This window comes from Patiria miniata, unplaced genomic scaffold (genome assembly GCF_015706575.1).
Source record: "Patiria miniata isolate m_02_andy unplaced genomic scaffold, ASM1570657v1 HiC_scaffold_3, whole genome shotgun sequence".
Taxonomy (NCBI): Eukaryota; Metazoa; Echinodermata; class Asteroidea; order Valvatida; family Asterinidae; genus Patiria; species Patiria miniata.
In genome coordinates, this window is record NW_024037069.1 from 14,628,341 (window position 1) to 14,640,918 (window position 12,578).

At 41.1% G+C, this 12,578-nt stretch overlaps 1 protein-coding gene across 3 annotated transcripts in view; it reads right to left on the reverse strand.

Annotated features, from left to right (window-relative positions):
• Positions 1 to 1,288: 1,288 nt before the first annotated feature.
• Positions 1,289 to 12,578, reverse strand: part of LOC119738544 (fibrillin-1-like) — a 39,400-nt gene continuing 28,110 nt past the window's right edge. For all 3 annotated transcript variants that reach the window (XM_038213453.1, XM_038213452.1, XM_038213451.1), the window contains 15 exons: positions 12,333 to 12,500; positions 11,917 to 12,045; positions 11,448 to 11,618; positions 10,346 to 10,474; positions 9,635 to 9,796; positions 8,302 to 8,430; positions 7,465 to 7,620; positions 6,654 to 6,926; positions 6,329 to 6,445; positions 5,795 to 5,917; positions 5,309 to 5,494; positions 4,743 to 5,004; positions 4,183 to 4,430; positions 3,830 to 3,912; positions 1,289 to 3,400 (listed from right to left, as the gene is read on the reverse strand). In XM_038213453.1, the coding sequence (XP_038069381.1) occupies positions 3,260 to 3,400; positions 3,830 to 3,912; positions 4,183 to 4,430; positions 4,743 to 5,004; positions 5,309 to 5,494; positions 5,795 to 5,917; positions 6,329 to 6,445; positions 6,654 to 6,926; positions 7,465 to 7,620; positions 8,302 to 8,430; positions 9,635 to 9,796; positions 10,346 to 10,474; positions 11,448 to 11,618; positions 11,917 to 12,045; positions 12,333 to 12,500 (2,477 nt within the window). In that variant the 3' untranslated portion in view covers positions 1,289 to 3,259. The remainder of the gene's footprint in view (positions 3,401 to 3,829; positions 3,913 to 4,182; positions 4,431 to 4,742; positions 5,005 to 5,308; positions 5,495 to 5,794; positions 5,918 to 6,328; positions 6,446 to 6,653; positions 6,927 to 7,464; positions 7,621 to 8,301; positions 8,431 to 9,634; positions 9,797 to 10,345; positions 10,475 to 11,447; positions 11,619 to 11,916; positions 12,046 to 12,332; positions 12,501 to 12,578) is intronic.

Here is a 12,578-nt window from a genome sequence, read left to right on the forward strand (position 1 = left end):
TTTTTTTATGGCAGCCAGTACCTCAGTTTCAGATTTGTTGGTGAGGCTACCACCCGCGGATCTTGTGAGGTCCTTGCGCAAGGGTTCATCACAGCATTCAAGTAGTTGTACTACTTTGTCCTTGCCGGCTATCTTGGTGGCATCGACGTAATCTGACCACCGTGACTTGAAATAAGCCCACTCTTCACTGGAGCCAGCAGCGGCAATCGTTGGCCTTTTGACCTTCTCAACCTTGGCAGCATGTCCAGAGGTGTGTACAGCGCTGTGGGCAGTGAGGAGTGCAGCTACGATAGCGGCATCGAAATCCTGAGTGGCGTAGTCACAGCCGGGGATGGGGCATGATACAACAGGCATTGTTGTGTCTTAGGGCTTCCGTGTTCATAAATAAGAACGCTGTCTCTTTGTTTTGGTCACTTCAACAATGAACACGGTCTGCAAATAGACAAACAGAAATGTAATATGATTAAGAAAGGTTGGTAATCCTCTACTTTCTATATCAGGTCTTTGGTCATTCACCCGTTGTGCGTCATAGACAAAGGATAAAACAAAATGTGTCACTCCCTCCGTATCATGTTACGCGATAACGCGCCCGACTGTTGCATTACAAAACACCGTGTTCGAATTGACCAATCAAACCATTTAGAATGAAATGATGTCATGATTAAGTAAAGTCGACTCCGATTGGCTGGCGCGCAGCTTGCATATCTGCATGTCTAGACATATCAGACGTTACGCGTTACATACAGGAGACATGCTCCGTGGATAACTGGTGATTCTCAGGGGCGTATCCAGTTTTTGATGTCGGGGGGGGGGGGGCGGCAACTGCACTCGCACATTCGTGCCGAAATGTAGACATTTTTTCTCCGGATGCTTGGCCTCCGTAAAATAAAACCAAAAAACAAGGGGGGGGGGGCATCTTCCAAATGGGGACGCGCTTCAAAACTAACCATACGGTATAATGGAAAATTAGAGGCCACTTTCCACGGCGCATTGTAATGGTTTGGAGCTTGGTTTACTTTTTTATGTCAGAACTCTATAATCATTTGTGGAAATCGTTAAATGTCATTAAAAACAATCTGCCGGGGGGGGGGGACCCCTTCTGGATACGCCACTACTCATCAACTTAGTAAACGCGCTTAGCTTGAATTAACCACTGTACATGCACAGTACATGACATTCTGGCTGCACACGGCGACCTGTTTGGGAGCTGCTAGGTGGGCGAGGATCAGGACTAAATAATGAAATCCCAAGGTGGACACTACATTGAAGCTGGAAAAGAGGACAACAATTAGACTGAAAAACCAACACAAAGCGGAACGTTTATTAAAACAAGAATGATCGTTACATGGCTATATCCAACAAACTCTTCACCCATAATAATGCCAAATTACATGTCATTACTTTTCTGCAGTTTCCTGAAGTTTACATTAGATTTCTGTTTCACTTGATTGATAGTTTACCGTACACGTTGTAAAGCGACACAAAAAAAATGAAATGGCTGCATCTGGATTTGAACCTTCGACCTCTGGGACACCATATACCGACATCCCATCAACTGAGCCAGTCTGCTTCATGTTGACAGTCTCCCATTTTTTTTTGGGGGGGGGGGGGGGAGGGGGAGGGAAGGGAAGCTAATTACAAGAAATGAACCTATTTGTACCATGTTTCCAGAGATCGCACCAAAGGCCACAATGCTATAGCAAACTTAGCATTGCTGCGCTCTAGAAATGGCAGTCGGAAATTACACAGAGATTATACAGCTTCTTTTGTATAAACAATCAGCAATTACAAATTCCGAACGCAGGAGAATCGTTTTAAAAAAGTATTTCTATTATAAATTGATTAACGAGGCACTGCTTATATTAGCTACTCTGCAAATCGCGCACAATACTTTCACAGACTCTACCCAATATGGAAGACATGATTCAGGTTTACATCAGTCTTATGGGAACAATAAATAATACATTTTAGTAACTCCCTTTATTAAATTCAGAACAAAGTGAAGCTGACTCTGGTGCGGTCAGTCCAAAGTCAAGATCCGTTAAAAAAATTGATTAAAAAAAAGCTAAAAGTATATTACAAGTGCTAAGTTTGTTTATATACAGTTCTATTCTAAAACTTTTTTAAATAACCTGTCGTTGCTTAGAAATTAATGATAAAAAACACCAATACGTAACGTCGGTTGATTAAAAGGCCTCATAAGTTGAACTTCAACTGTAGAAAAATGCACAAATTAGCCAATATTTGTTCATTTCCTTTACAGGCACTACTTCCACTACTTCTGAGATAGAAAACGAAGTCCAAAATGTTATCCAGCACACGTTGACGAGGGGGGGGGGGCCGCCACAAACACATCACAAGGGCTACGATCGTGTTTAGGATCATAGGGATTAATTCCACCAATGCATGAACTCGGGACGTGTTAACGGCTAATAGACAGACTTGTCAAATAGAAAAAGCAAAATAAGCTCAATTTTAAAAGCACTTTTTTGGTTAGTATAGGTCTTTGCTTAATTTCTAACAAAGAAACATTTTCAACAGAATTGTTTGGTAAAATTAATAAAGGGGTGCAAATTTACGTGGTACATGTATATCTAAAAAAAGAAAGATAAAAAGTGGCCCAACCTGTACACAGTGGTTTAATTAAATTGCAGAAATCTGAATATAATGGTTTTTATGTCAGGTAACAACATTTTGTGTCTAGATTCAGTTGTCCCACTGTCATTCTATTTCTATGGCTTCACAAGGGACGGAAAGCGTCATGATAAACAATGAAGACCAATACACATCCGATTCCGCTCAAGTATTGCCGTTGTTTCTCATGCACTGCAGACTGGGTGTGAAATAAATGACAAGGCAGCAGGCATATTGGGGATCTTAATTTAGCCACTCCTCCAATGGACAGATACAGCACTGTTTCTATTCAGCATCACGGTGTCTATGAATTCAGTGTCATTTTATGGGATATGTCGCCAGGTTTTAACCAAGATTTTAGCCTAATATGATTCGTCAAACGGCATCCTGTTTTAAGGCTCATTCGCAAAAAATCGTTCAACCAACACAACCATTGAAACACCGAATAAAAAAAGTCGCACACGGTGCAGAAAATGAAACGTATTAAAAAATAAGCAACATTAAACTTCATGTTGTTAAGAAGCCAAAGCTTTTTATGTCAAAAATTATTTGACTTATTGCTACATTTAAAGCGATATGAGGGGATATCGAAGGTCTTGGAGAGATGTTCCCACAAGAGAATCTTTTAGCGACCGAAGATGGAAGAGAAGTCAGATTCAATCATCCCGAAGCAGGTAGGTTCAGTGCCACTCCACTCGCCGCACTTCATGCAAACACGCGTGTTGGTTTCCAGTGTGGAGGCTGGATCTTCGCACACGTATATCACCTGCAAAGGGAGCACGCCACCAAGAGATGATTAAAAGCTACGTTGGGTTTCAATTACAGTGTAGGTGTTAGTCGACGTACTTGTAATGGATCACAAGCCATTATTCATCCAGTGCCAAGTTAACTCACACGGTCTTTAAACGAACTGTGACAAAGGCATTTCTTTGTTCTTCATCCCATGTTACTTGCGACGAGACTTGTGAACTGACTTATGATTTACATAATTATCGATTTGTGATAGCTTGTGATCCATCACTAGTACCTCGATCAGTTTTACAGTTGCATGTCTCCTTAACTATATCCCCATTTACATTTAACTCCCCAAATGTTCATCCCCAACACTACGCCCTACCCGATCTATGATCTGGTAAATCAGCTTGTATGAAATAAGTCCACGCAGATGGCCATTACACGACTGTTTCATGCTCACCTCATTTCCATGAGTGAAATCATTGCCGAATCTGATGGCTCCATCCACTTCACCGGGGTCACCACACGAATCTTGCGGTTGATCTGTTGAGGGTAAACACAAAAGTCACAAGTTAGCCGATGGAATCATGAAATTCGACCAGATTTGCTTTCTATGAAACCAGCTGCAAGATTAGCCGACCTAGCGCTTATAGCATCAAGAAAAAAGACAAACAGTGTTGTAATCGAGTCAATCACAATAACATGTGATTGACTTGTCATGTGATTGACTTGTGAGGAATTCTAACTGAACTTTTGAGGGATCGTAATGGCTCAACTAAAACACTGTCTACAAGTAAATGCAAATAAACATACAGGGGAAAAGGAAGTTTTCTTCCGCGCACACTCCCACCAGGCCATCTCCCTTCTTGGCGAGTACATCCTGATTTGTATCAGCGTTGCAAGAAGACGGAGGCATGGAGGACGCAAAGGGTACCTCCTTCTGCTGGTTGATGCAGGGAGCCTTGAGCAACACACGACCGCCAGTCTTATATGGAATGCACACGGTGCCGTCTGGGCCAGTCTTGCGGGACGTCGTGTAACGGAAGTCAATACCATACAGTCTGCAAAGGAACGTTTTAGTATCATCAAATGGCCTTTGAAACACAGAGAGAACTCCAAATTGGATTGAAATGGGGGTCTCAATGATGTCCTTTGAAGTAAGGTTTAGAAAGGAAAAGTATCGAATGTAATACAATATCAATGAAAGGCCCGGCTCAGCTGAAATAAGTCTAGCGAGTTGTAGTTTCCTTTTAGACTAATCCCTGTAGCAGAATTTCACATTTTACAAATTCAATTTCACTCAAGTTAACCATCCAATTCCAAAGTTGGATCTTTATTATCAGAGGCAAAAAAAAGTAATGATGTGAACTTACTCGATGAGTGCGTTCTCTACTGGGAATCGGCAGGCGACATCGTAGCAGGCACTGACCCGCACGCAACTAGTGTCCTTCCAAGTCCGTCCAAAGGCCCACCAGGCGTACCCGAAATTCCTAGCATTGAACTGCCACATGAGTCTGGACGTGGTATCAACGGCTTCTGCCGCGGTAATGTCGGCTCGCGGCTCCAAGACCGGCTCTGTGTCTTCCGAGGCTACGCCTGCCACGCCAGCTACGTCACCCTCTGCGACCCAGTAACCTGTTTAGAGAGATAAATGAATACGAGATTTGATTGTCGAGTTCCCATTACAGATACCTAAATCAGGCTTCAGCAATACATGAGCAGCTATATTGAATTCCTGAGAGCAAGAAGGGCCTAACTCTACTAAAAAATATGTTTTGCACATAAGGGGAATATCCGAAATACTGGGATATTATATGATTTGTTAGGATGTCCCTTATACAAAAAGGAACCTCTGGTGATCTTCGATCTACAAGCCATGGACCCTAAGTTAAAAAGCTGGAGCACGAAGCCAAAGCCGAGGACTTAAACCACGACTTACCCTTGTCTTCGTGGTATCGCCATGCTTGCATAGGTATCTCAGGATCCTCAGCCAGGTCATTGACGGCCATGGAGATCGTGAAAGGTGCCAGGTCCCTGGGAGGCCTCCTGATGCCACGTCGGTTCCTTACTAGACACTTCAGCTCCGTCATGCCAAACACCTCTAAACCAGTCAGCTCAATCTCACCTGCAAATCGAGAGCATTCGGAGGATAATTGAAGATAATAATTTATGGACAGTTCTTTTGTTTCTCTGCGTTTCAAACCATGGAGTCTCAAACTGTTGCTTACTTCGGATGGTCATAATGTCAAAAGTTTGACAAGATATAAAATAAACGGCCATAAACAAGTTTTTGGAATTTATTGAACTTTTCTTAATTAATCAGCAAACGAGATTCAAAGATATTTACAAGTACAAGTAATTATACGAATTAGCAAAATGAAGGCAATATGAAGTCATCTGTCTGTTTTTTGAAACGTTGTAATACCTGTCTCCTCGTTCAGAATTCCTGCGACTAATTCAGGTCCCTCAGACGGTGCTTCGATGACTGTTATGTTGAGAGGTCGGCATTCAATCGACACCCGTTCTCCATCAGGAACCTGTAGACCACCTGATGCATGCGAACAAAATAGAGTTCAAAATGAAACAGTCGTCAAAAATCGTCTCCTGCGACTGTAATTTTTTAATATCTATTTCGAGAATTTTCACCCATTCAAGTTTAACAACGAGCTTAAACTTCGAATAGCCAAGAAATGTCAAGTCAAGTCGGCTCGAGACGTTGCCGTGAGGCCGTCTTGAGGCGAGAACGATGCCTGACGCGCCACACCTCCCTTGACTCCATGCAGCTGGCCAACTCCTCCTTCGTCTCGTCTCCTGCATCAACGTCATTAACATAGTTGTCCTTGGGCGTCCAGGCTCTCGTCTGCCATGCGTTGGTTCCCAAGCCACGAGCTTACTAGCAATGTAATGAAAACTGTTTCATAAAAGATGATGTTTTGTTTATTTTGGAAATCGTACAAACCTTTAGGAATGTCCAGTCTCAGTAGATCGCCAAACTCCAGAGCTCGGCTTGTCTTCGGTCTGTACAGGAATTCGGTCAGTTCATCAAACTCATACAGTTCCAAAGTCAGCGTATTGTCTAAATGGCAAAGAATGAGGATAAACAAAATGAATTAATAAATATAAGCACTGCGAGAAACAAAGGAAAAGGACAACTTTCAAGGTTGTTCTTAGCAAAGGAATAGAAAAAGTTTTTTTTGCGGGAAAAAAATAACTAAATTGTTAGGACATTCTGACCTTGAAGGCCTAATCATTTTTTTTTTTAGAAAAGACATCACGATTCTTACTTGTTGATAGATAAGCCTTGTAGGATGCCGATTTGGACAGGAAATCATCGTGTTCCACACCGATCAGTACAGACTGGTTATGAGGAACAGCAACCTTAGTGATCCCATTGAAGGCAGTGGTGGCGGCCGCGTAGGCCCTCGTACCCTCCTTCTCGTCCGGGACATAGACCGTGACTTTGGCGCCTGAGATCAGCGGCTCTCGCACGCTGACTGCGTCCGTCACGACCACCGTCAAGTTGACATATTTCGGGACGACGATGGGCGGAGGCAGCTCTATAAAAAGAAAAACAAGGCTATAAATGTTAATCTCTAACTGCACTCTCTTAGTGAAAACATGAGGCGAGACAAGAGAGTGACTTACTTATTTCGACCTGGCACCTGGTTTTAATTAAATATCTCAGAAGAAAGTTCCATCTTGTGAATGTGAAACGTTGTATAGCTGAAACAAAGGGCGTTCTTGTAAATTTTGTAATAGAGGTGACCGAATACACACTGCAATCGGTCTTTTATTAAATTCACCCACATTAAGCTATTAGTCTTCCTTACACGCAAAACCATAAAAAAAGGTCCGTGTCGTCTTTTGATGTCTTTAATATTATAACAATGACCAGGAAATGTATACCAACTCCAAACATTACTCCAGTAAAATATGTAGCCTATACCAAATCATGCACTTCAGATTTTATCAGAATCGACGTCAAGGGGTAGAGTCTAAAATTTACTGTAAGTGATTATCTTTTGTGTTCAAACCTTGTGTCATCCTCGCCCCCAACCAAGAGTGGTTTAATACACCACAGTATTTATGACTTACTTTTGCATGTTTCCCCGTCCCCAGCGTATCCATCTGGGCAGTCACCGCAGGCAAACAGTCTGATGATGGGTAGCGATCTCCAGTCCAGGGTATTGGGGTTAACTTCGGTGCATTCCACGCCCTCAAAACAAGGCTGGTCCGCACAGGTGCGAGGATCTGTTATGAGAATATGATAATCAAGGTAATTGCAGTCATTTTGCCCCCTTTTATGGGATGATTGTTTGCAGGATAGATGTACAATAACCTGCATGCCCTAGCAACTCTCTGAAACCCCTTTCGTATGCTTGGATGCTAGATAGGAGAGAGTCTGTCTGCTTGTTAACTTGCACTGCAGCCATGTTTTAGGTGCGTACTTTGTTCCACGGATTCATGCATCAGTATACCTCTTGTGCATGTATTGTTAATGAATTAAAACACCTTGAAAATAGCTGCTGACTGAAAGTGGTCTTTTGGTATTAAATTCATGCAGTCGAACCCTGATAAGAAGAGCACTGTTAATACAACGTCATGTTTATACCAAGCAAAATGTTAGGTCCCAAGCCTTTCTTTTTCTTTGTTTTCCAGTACTGTTAATACAACGTACCTGTTATAACAAGGTAATTTGTAAAGTCCCAAGGACCTTGTTATAAAAGTGTTCGACTGTATTTCAAAAAAAAAAGTGGAACAACATTCGCAGATCAATATTACTTATCAGTAAACAATTCGTAGACTCAAGATCGCACTAAACCTAATTCCCGGTATTTTTTTCAATTCAGAACTCTTCAGCTTTCCAACCTCTCTCTAAAGCTTCATCCTCACCTTAGATCAAAGACTAAATAAATGAAGACTGATTCTTACCAAGCGGTATGCACGTCTGTCCATCGCCAAAGAATCCATCTTTACACACGCAATCATAGGTTCCTGGCACATTGACACAGGTGGCATTCTCGTTACAAGAGAACAGCCCTTCCGCGCATTCGTCAATATCTGCCATTATAACAAAGAGACATAATTATTCATTGAATTTCAAGTAATTCATTTTAATCATCTGATTGCAATTTTAAATAGCATTTGATGAAGAAATGATTTTGGAACGTTGAAATATGTCTATAGTGTAGGTATACTTCTGTTTGTTTGTTAAAATGGACAGAGTAATGCAGTTGCGTTATCAGATTCGTTTGATCATTTTTAACAGCATACTAGTGTGGGAAAATGGGGGAAAGCAGCAAAACAAGTGTAATTTTACACAAGATTTATTTAGTTTTGTGGTGGCCATGGTGTATAATTTAGCACAGTGTTTATTTTGGGGTGTTTATTTGACTTGGTAATTATTGATTTATTTTGAAAAAAGGTACTTTATTCCAGTGCTGAATGTCTGTAATCCTCTGAAAAAGGAATTTCATTTTGCGCACTCTGCCTTTTATTGTCTCATTTGTCTGGCAGTCAATAATTTCATGTTTGTGAAGAAATAATTCAATAACTAAACGTCAGTGGATTTTTTTCTAGATGTCTCATTCACAAGTGAACACCTTTTATTTTCTAGGAAACAATGAATTGAAATAAACAATTTATTTTTTCGAAAAATAGCATGGGGGAAATATCTTTAAAGGGAATATACAACATTTGCAAACATCGAAAAAACAATACCCCAAATTTTTACGAAATACCTTACTAGGATGTTGGTAAATTACGGTCTTAAGCATCTTGTAAAATCATGGCACCTGGTGTGAAGTCATTTGCAAGAAAAGTGGTATTTTATTGTAAATTTCCAACGGTGGTCGGCCGACCACCGTTGGAAAAACCTAACTATTTTTCAACTACTGCTCCAAATTTACCACTTTTTCAGTCCAAATTTTGTTTGCTATTGGTTACATGTTCATGAACGGGTGCAGGCCAGCTAGACTGGTTCCCTTACCTTACAGTTTTCCGGCATCTATGAATTGATCCATATCATCTTTAGTGGAGTCAGGGAACCAGACTACTTGAACATTTTAGTTTTTCTTGGTTTTTCCAGCATTTTTGAACACAAAACTTTAAACATGTCAGTGTAACAATATTTGATATATTATACTAATCCCTCATATTGTTCATTACTGAAAATTACAGCAAAAGCCAATGATGTACATTCCCATTAAACACTGATCATGTCTCTCAAACCCTTCCTTGACTTTCCCGAGCATAAATTCCTTACCGACACAGTTGACTCCATCTCCTCGGTAGCCAGGCGGACATCTACCGCAGGCATACAGCTTGACCACCTCGGTACTATCCAGGTCAATATTGTTCCTGTCCAGCGGTATGTCGGTACACACCACTCCCGAGAAACAGGGATTGTCACGGCAGGTTGTTGGGTCTGTGAGGTAAGAGAGAAGAAATAGAACCAGGAAATGTAAAGATGAAATGCCGGTCAAATCCGAGCGATCGTTTAATTGTTTTGGTTAAACTGTGTTGAGTTTCGTTACTTTAGCTTTTTTTCTTCGTAACAAACTGTTTTAGCAGAAGTGTAATGGACAAGCAAAGAGGAACAGCCGTTATTTTTATTGTAGGAAATACCTTTTTAGGTCTGTGGAATCGATCCTTGGCAATTACTTACAGGCATTCTCTATGATTATCGATACCTTTCAGTAATACATCACAGCTAAATGTGTTCTTACATAAGAACATTTATCTTGTTTCAAGAAATATTTTCTTGTTATACTCCCTAAAAAAAAATTATTAGGGAAATGACAAAACAATATATCTTGAAACAAGTAAGACAATAATTTTGGCAGTGTATATCCCTATACCGATAACTCATTATGTATTAGAAAAATTTATACCTCTGAGTAAACTACATGTATCCCTATAAATTACTCAGATGTATTGATTCTTCATGAAAATCGATAACATTCCTTTGACATACCGATCTGTCTACATCGCTTGCCATCTCCCACGTATCCAGGATCGCATAGGCACTGGTAGCCACCCTCGGTGTTGATACAGGTCGCATTCTGGTGGCACTCGAACAGATTCAGGGCACACTCGTCTATGTCTATGGAGTTGTTGAACAAAGAATTGAACACAGAAAATAACTTGTTTGATTTGTTTGTGTATTGGCCTTTTACATACAAAAACCCTTTTAAAGGTAACCATTTGCAAAAATGTGCTTTTGCCGATTTGAAAAACAACAATACAATCAATCAAAGCACTTTAAAAAAGTACCTGACGAGTTTCAAATCAGTAGATATAGATTTCCTTTCTCGGAAAAGTGTGAAAATGAATTTTAATTTTTCTAGACCCAATGTTTAGTTTTCCATTGAAAGCACTATATGGTTTGGTCCTAATCATCGCGAGAAAATGGTGGTAAATTCTCTTGAATTTCTAACTAAAATTACAGCTATATACCGGTACTATTCGCAATGATTTCACAGAATGTATGAAACAGTTTCATTGTTTAATGTTTTCAAATGGTTTCCATTGTCTGTAATGAATGCAGATATGATACTCGTGCAGATATGATCTTCGGAAGTCATCTTGTAATATTAACATCTTAGCTCTTAAATTGCGTTTCCTGGTGTCACCGCTATCGTCGCTATACTATAAAGAAGATGTATTGTGAGTGTATGTTCACGAGTTGTTAACAAGCTGCTCGACCACGCGGTTGACAGTCGAGGATCGTCACCTTTCGCTCGGGAATCGGTCGAGAGGCGGCGAAGCCGCCTTCCCATGCAGCGGGCGAGGCGGAGCATCGTTAAAAAATACCGGTACGGTGGTAAATTTGAATGCGATTTTCCTTCTACGTTTCATGTCACTTCTGAAGGAATGTGGTATATCCTGAAGTCACTTATTTACTGGAGTCCTGAAAAAAGTTTCTTAAAAGGCCTATTTTCTAGCAAAATTGCAAATGCTTTTTTAGCCCCAACTTGTTTTTCCCCAACATCTTTTTAGGGAATGACCATCACAATACTGCATTATAACCATTAATATTCGATGTAACCAAATCTTGAACCCGATTTGGAAAATACCTCGACAAGTTTCTCCATCGCCAAAGTAGCCTTCCGGACACGAACCACACTCGAACAGTTTAATGAGGGCGGTGTTGGCGAGATCAATGGTCTGTAAGACATCCTGCAGGGCCAAGTCTCGACATGGCACTCGACCATTGAAGCAAGGCAGGTCCGCACACACTCTAGGATCTGAAAAATGAAAGGGCGCAACCGGTTTGCAAACGGTCACCAGTTTTATTGTTACCATTGTTATTAACGTTTATTTTCTCTGACAAAACGACATGACTGGAATAATTATTACTCTGTCTATTCCAGAAAAAAAAACGGTGCTCTACCACCTGAGCTATCAGCCTATCTAGACATTTTGAGCATTAATTGCACAGTTGGTAACCTAACGGAAATGCAAAGGTCAATGATTCAAATATCTCACAAGTAACAGTTTCCTCATTTATTTTAAATAAACCAAGGCACATTATCTGCTTCTTACCGATAGGTACACAGAGGGTACCGTCCCCTGCAAAGCCTGGGTTACACACGCATTGGTAACTCCCTGGCGTGTTGATGCATGTGGCGTCTGCGTGGCAGTTATCGAGACGTCGTGCACACTCATCTATATCTGCAGTTATGGACAAGACAAAATGAGTATGAAGACCATGATGTGATCATCAAATTAAAAGGAGTCAATGCATCCTCTGAGATTGTGTTGACCAAGTCGGGATGGATAGAAGGTGAACTGAAGATCGTTCTTTTTTCTGGCCAATTAACTCAAACTGTTCTAAAAAAACAATCAGTTACCACTTGACAAATTACTTTAGCCTCTTCCCCAAATTTAAGACAGTGAGCCTGCGCCGACCTTCTCCCACTCAAGTGTGCCCCTCCTATAATTGTCCTCCAATTTCATACCTTGGCAATTCTCCCCGTCTCCTTGGTAACCTGAAGGGCAGGGACCGCATCTGAACAGTTTGATGATGTCCAATTGTCGCCAGTTTCGTGAGTTGAGGATTCTTTGCAGTGGAATATCCTCACAATCGACACCTGGGAAGCAGGGCCCGTCTGCGCATGTGCGAGGATCTACAAATAGAGAGAGGCCAAATGGGGGAGTGCCCTTGGTGTCAAGTCCTGTATTATAGGAGGCTATTTCTGGCAGTT